The 6,793-nt window shown below is 44.0% G+C and overlaps 1 protein-coding gene across 3 annotated transcripts in view; it reads left to right on the top strand.

Annotated features, from left to right (window-relative positions):
• Nucleotides 1-316: 316 nt before the first annotated feature.
• The window catches only part of atxn10 (ataxin 10), a 24,673-nt gene continuing 18,196 nt past the window's right edge, over nt 317-6,793 (top strand). Inside the window, exons 1-2 of one of the 3 annotated variants that reach the window (XM_054740055.2) lie at nt 317-379; nt 5,288-5,479. In XM_054740055.2, coding sequence (XP_054596030.1) covers nt 5,409-5,479 — 71 coding nt within the window. In that variant the 5' untranslated portion in view covers nt 317-379; nt 5,288-5,408. The other 2 variants (XM_015957020.3, XM_054740054.2) reach the window with 2 other exon arrangements.

The raw sequence follows: 6,793 nt of genomic DNA, 5'->3' as shown, positions 1-6,793 counted from the left end.
CAAGGCTAGAAAGTTTTTGTTATCAAACCAAACCAATGGGCTGTGCACAACGGCAGCACGTGCCTTGACTCCGCCTTCACTCTGAATTGAACCAATAACTTTTGAGGGACTGGTTCGGTGTTCTGTCAAAATAAAGCACCCATTTCATTAAAAAATATTTCATGAAAACGCAACCCCATCATGCGACGCCCAATTTTTATGCCTTGATATTTCTGACCAGAAACGAGTACCAGGCATGAAAATGATTTGTTGCTAAATAAAACCCTGAAAGCACTCCACACGATTTGGGTTACCTTATGACCAAGTTACTTTTTCTAGCACAACACCGGACGTCCCGCCTCCAATAGGATTGATACATTTAAGATGGCCGCTTCCACCGGTAATACTTTGAAGATGTCAGCTTCTCTCGCTGAGATTTTAAACGATACAATCCGTCCGGAACATTTACAGCTGTTAAAAACATTCACAAATGCGCTGTGGGAGGCGGAATTCAGGTATGGTGTGGGTCACAGGACGCTTCTTAGATTCTAAATTAACCGTTAGCTTAGCGGGTGAGCTAACCGTTAACGTGCCGTAGGGCTACCTCAGCTGTGCCACTGATGTCTGAGTTCTTGGATCTTACATACGCAACCCTGAAGTCATAAAAGTATGGAAGAATATAGTACAGGTTTGGCTAAGTATGGACAAAGGAAAACTAAATGGTACATAAGGTTTTTTAATCCTTGTGTGTGTGTGTGTATATATATATATATATATATATATATATATATATATATATATATATATATATATATATATATATATATATTAGGTCTGTCAGTCGATTAAGAAATTAACTAATTAATCGCACAATTTTCTGTAATTAATTGTGATTAATCACAATTTATCTGATCATTAGCCTGGCTTCTCTTACACTTTTTTCCTACTTTATATTTCTCAATGAAAAAATAAGTTGTCACACTCCATGGAAACTTTCAGAGAATACACAAATAGTGGCTTTCAAATGGTTTTGTTACTTTTTGTAAGTTTAGAAAAGAAGCAGACGAGAGCATGTCTAAGTCTGTTTTTCATCTGATAATATTAGAACATGTCAGTAATGTCTGAGGGGCTTTTACAAACACTGTATAACTAATACTCCTGGACAGGGTATGAATTACACAGAGGCTTCTGGGGAGCCCAGTTATAGGGGTGGGGGTGTTCTGTATTGCCTTGGCCCCAGAATGCCTTGAAACGACTCTGAGTGTGTGACAGAGTTTTGAAGGTGATCTGAATTGTATCAAATGTATAAATATTACATGTGTATAACTTATTGTTTTATACAGGTAAAAATGTGTAGTGGAGATAAATCCCTCTGATCTCTGCCATGAATTTCTCCAGCCTTATGGACACCTTTGGCTTTACCCAGCATGTTTCTGGCCCCACACACACCAGGGGGCACACTCTAGACCTTGTTTTTACCCTGAGTCTAAATGCTGACAGTGTTTGTCCTGAGGACGTTTATATTTCAGATCACCATTGCATTTTCTTTAACTTGTCAGTTTCTGCGTCCCCACCTCCTGCTCGCCTTATGGTTAGTTCTCGTTATCTTAATGAGAGCACAGCTAGCAATTTTTCTGCTGCTTTTTATCCACCCTGTTCTTCTGATAACGACCCAGATTCCTTAACTTCTCAGTTTAACGAGCACTGCCTCTCCATTCTGGACAATATCTGTCCTGTCAGAACCAGATCAGTTCCTGCAGTGAACCCTACTCCCTGGTTTAATGACAGCCTACACAGCCTGAAGCGCCAATGCAGAAAAATTGAGCGTTTGTGGAAGAAAACCCATCTCTACGTCCATCTGCTGCACCTAAAGGATCTTCTGACATCCTTTAACTCTGCAGTCAGAGACGCTAGGGTTTCCTATTTCTCCAACCTGGTGTCCCAGAGCAAAGGGAACCCCAAAGTGCTGTTTAACACCATCAGCAGCATCGTCTCTCCTGCCTCTCCTACAGCCTCCATCCACTCTGTTGCAGACTGTGAGAACTTTGTCTTTCTTTGTGGACAAAGTCAATAAGGTTAGATCTAGCATCTCTCCTTCAGCCTTATCGCCGCCTCTCCCAACTCCAACCAGGCCCGTCATCCTAGATAGCTTTGCTCCTGTTTCTTTGCCTGAGTTAACCAAACTAGTTAACTCTATGAAGACCTCTGCATGCCCCCTCGACATCTTACCCTCATCTTTGTTTAAAAGTGCTTTTCAGTCCATCATTCCCAGCGTGCTCTCTATAATTAATGCTTCTCTGGTTTCTGGTCAGGTCCCTGCTTACTTTAAGAACGCTGTAATCCACCCGCTTCTTAAAAAACCGAGTCTCGACCCCTCTCTCCATAGCAGCTTCAGACCCATCTCTAAACTTCTGTTCATCTCCAAGATATTGGAAAAGGTTGTGGCTAAACAACTCACAGCTGCTCTTGATGAACAGAACATCTATGATAGCTTCCAGTCAGGTTTTCGTAGAGCTCATTTTACTGAAACAGCTCTTCTTAGGGTCTCTAATGACCTTCTGACTCACAGTGATGCAGGAGACCGTTCTGTTCTGGTCCTGCTGGACCTGACTGCAGCCTTTGACACTGTTGACCATCACCTGCTACTGGAGAGGCTGAGAGACTGGGTAGGCCTATCAGGATCTGCTCTGGAGTGTTTCTCCTCTTATCTCTCTGAGCGCTCCTTTTCTGTGGCCGTATCCAAGTTTAGGTCCTCCACCACCTCTCTTACCCATGGTGTCCCACAAGGTTCTGTGCTGGGGCCTCTGCTCTTCCTCCTCTATCTGCTTCTTCAGCACATCCTGAGCTCCTTCAAAGGAATCTCTTACCATCTTTATGCAGATGACATACAACTGTACATCTCCTTTAAGCCCCATGAGATGTCTAAGCTGCAGCTGTTACACACCTGCTTAGACTATCAAAACCTGTATGGCTGGGAGCTTTCTTCAGCTGAATGAAGATAAGACTGAGATCCTCATCTGTGCCCCAGAAAAGCTGGTTCCCAAAGTCAGAGACTCTCTTGGTCAGCTTGCTTCTCACACCAAACCTTCCATTAGGAATCTTGGCATGACCTTTGACCCAGCTCTCACCCTGGATTCTCATGTCAGTTCTCTTGTTCGCTCTTCCTTCTTCCATCTCAGGAACATTGCTAAGCTGAGTCCCATTCTGTCCCACTCTGAACTTGAGACAGTTATCCACACCAAATCTTATTGTGCATGTGGGAATTGTTGCCTGTTTGCTACTTTTATCTATTTTGTGTGACATAGACACATTTTTTTTCTGTGTTTGATGTCCTCACGCTTAGACTACTGTAACTCTCTTTTCACGTGTCTGAGCAGAACCTCCCTGAACCGTCTACAGGTGGTTCAGAATGCCTGTGCTCGGCTTCTGACCAAGTCCTCCAAACACACCCACATCACCCCGCTTCTCCTCCAGCTTCTCTGGCTGCCAGTCAACTTCAGGGTTCATTTCAAGATCCTGGTTCTGGTCTATAGGGCCTTACATGGACAAGCACCATCTTACATTGGTGATCTTCTTAGTCCCTACACCCCCAGCAGGTCCCTGAGGTCTAGTGATCAAAGCCTAGTGGTTGTGCAGCACCAGGCTAAAGACCAAAGGTGACAGATCATCTGCTGCTGTGGCCCCCAGACTCTGGAACTCTCTCCCCCTGAGCCTGAGATCAGTGGACTCAGTGGTCTCCTCCAAAAAGCAGCTGAAGACTCACTTGTTCAAGCTGGCTTTTGTATGATCTTCTTCACCACTCTCTCTTTATTCTGCTCTCCCCACCTATTCCACCTTCCTCAGGATTCACTGATTTCCTCCTATTCACTCTCTCTCTTTCTTAACATTTTTTCTTTTAAATCGCAATTGCTCATTTTTGCTCATTTTACATATATTTTTAAACATTTTCTAAATGCTTTTTTATATTTTTACATTTTTATTTTTTTATTTTTTGTTTTTGTTTTTGTGAAGCGCCTCGTGATTTTTATCTTGAGAGGCGCTATAGAATTGATATTTTCTTCTTCTTCTTCTTCTTCTTCTTCTACCTACATTTTACACACTTTTACACTTTTTTGTTTTCTTGTTTTTATTTAAGTATTTTCCTGTCCTGTCTGTCTCTCATCTTCCTGCATCTCCTCTAAAGTCTCCAGAAAAACTGTTGCCTGGATTCTTACTTTTTCACCTCATCATTTACTTTTGAGCAGATCAAAGGGATCTTCTGACCGCAAAGCGGAGTGCGCGTTTCGATGCTGCGTCAGTGAGGTGAACTCACCGCAGCACAGGTGATGAGCTCCGCAGTAGCAGAGCGCTTCAGGCACAAATAAGACATAAAGTAGAGAACATGTGAGGACATGAACGATCGTGGGTTGATTATAGTTTTTTGGTTGAGCCACTTTGAGAATGGACCGTGCGCTGGACGCAGCTGCCTGGAGCGCACCAATGATGTGACCTGAGAGTGAGAATGATCTCTCACAAGGCACTGTGGTTGCAGGGGTTGACAGGTACTTGCATGCAACAGGTGCCAGTCTAGAATGTGCTAATTCTCTCTTTAACCACCACTGTAATGGACAATGTCCAATATCCATTTTGGGCTCTGCTTTGTACCGATCTAGACAGCGCTTCATGGACAGCATTGTCCATAGCAAGCTTTTCCTCTCCTTCTCTTTTTCTGCTTCTGCTGCTTCTTATCATTTCCAGCGGGTTACACACCAGCATAGCACAATGCTGCCCCCTCCTTCAGAGCCGCTCACGAGTTTGAGGTGTCGGATTACATAAAATTTTAAAAACTGCATTAATTACATTAATTTTTTAAATGCATTAAACATTTCACATTAATTAACTAAGTTAATGTGTTATTTTTCACAGCACTAATATATAAATATAAGCAGTAATTCACAACTCACTATTTGTGAGCTTTTGTGGATCTGCAGATCAGAATAGGTAACTGAAATTAGAATGGTCTTTAGCCATAGCTTATTCTTGTTTAACTCTATGTTGCCACATATCAGCTAGACAACGTTGTTGGCATTGTAAGTTGCTGTGACTTGCAGATGCACCATAATTTGTCTCAGTTTTTCTTGGCTTTTTAACTTTGAGCAGCGGTGTTTCAACCTTCATACGGGTTAAAATTACCCAAGTGGAAAATGCCCCTAAACCCCTTGACCTACAGTATATGCCCCTCTACACATTTTCTCTTTTTACATTTTTGATCAGAAGCATCTGTATGAAATCTAGAGGTTTAATTACTTATTTATTTTAATGTTTTAAGGGATGCTGTGGAGGAGGAGGCATTTCTCCTGCTTTTGAAAGTTCTCACCAGGTTGTGTGAAGACCTGCACAATGCTAACAGCAAAGGTGACGACCTGCAAGCTTTTTCCTTACTCCTCCAGATGACTGCCGAGTGCTTCCGATCGCAGAGGAACTCGTGTGTTGAGAGCAAACGCAACCAAAACCTGCTCAGGTAATCTTTAGAAAATGTCTGCTGCTACATACTCACTCTTTTCTTCCAGCTCTTGGAGAGTACAGATGCTTTTTTCCTCCTCTCCTCCCTATCTTATCCCAAGGCTCTTTGTCTGTCTCTGGGTGTACGGCTGCTTCTGCATTTTTACTGGAAACTGAAATTACTAAAATGGACCTGGTCAGTTGATCACTTAATGCGATTGATACAATTTTTTCAACGATGAGAACGGGAGAAGGGGCTCTCGGGTGTCCCTCTGGGACAGAGCCAGTTGGGCATATCATGGACTCCTGGAAACAGTGGAACCTCATTTGCCTATCTCAGCTGTCTGTAGGGGATTCCGAAGACGTCTGGATATTTGTGGTGTTGGTGTCAGGTTTCCTGCTCTTTGGCCTAGGAGGCTTCCTGGCTTACTGGAAAATTAACGAGCTGTCGACAGGGGTGGACCTTTAAAGCGCCCGAGCGCCAATGGCACTAAATTTTCTCGTCGGGCGGTAAATACTTGACGACTCACTACCCGGGTGGCGCCCAAGCCTTATTTGTCATTTACATACCGGCTTTCACCTACATCATGGCCGCGCCCTGTAGGAAGCCGCCGTTTTCATTTCGCGCGCGTGAACCTGCGCGCCTCTAGCCACGTACTGCACGTACTGCACTTGTACGATTCGTGCACGTACTGCACGATTCTAGTTATAGTCACGTGAACTATAAGTTCACTATTAAAGACGAAGTGGAACCACGCTAGAAGCACACAAGCACGCAGGGAGATGGCGTCGCCACAGGGATGGGATTTCTTGGTGAAATCTCCGGCAAAACACTCTAAAACTGGTGAGGAGAAGTGAGACAGTTCAAAACGGTATGAAGCAGAGAAGCGTGTGCGTAGGTGGAATGATTCTTGGCAGTTTAAAGAAGACTGGAGGCACAGAGAATGGCCGTGTTCGAGTTGAGCAGCGGCTCGCCTGGAAAACAGACGGAAGCAGCAGGGGGAGGGGCTGAAAGCCGGGTCGGACCTGGCCCGCAGCGGGGCTCAGCAGCCTCCAGAAGCTGATGGCAGTGTGGGTTTAAGTCCATGCGGGGTGGGAGTGGCTGAAAGCCGGCGTTTAAGTTGGACAGATTTCCCTACATGTGTAGCTCGGGGGTGATGATGGCTGAAGATATCGCGTGAGCGTTCACACTTGTTCAATTTTCAATTTTAATTCTGGTGCTTGTTAGCAGCTGAAACACATCCTCACGTGCTTGTGGATATCATATATTGTATATGAAGACATGACTGCAATAAGTAAAGGTTATCAGCTGCAGTTTTAGTGTGCTCATAGG

The sequence above is a fragment of the Nothobranchius furzeri genome, chromosome 1 (assembly GCF_043380555.1).
Source record: "Nothobranchius furzeri strain GRZ-AD chromosome 1, NfurGRZ-RIMD1, whole genome shotgun sequence".
In the NCBI taxonomy this organism is placed as follows: domain Eukaryota; kingdom Metazoa; phylum Chordata; class Actinopteri; order Cyprinodontiformes; family Nothobranchiidae; genus Nothobranchius; species Nothobranchius furzeri.
This window is presented reverse-complemented; position numbering and strand designations above follow the sequence as displayed.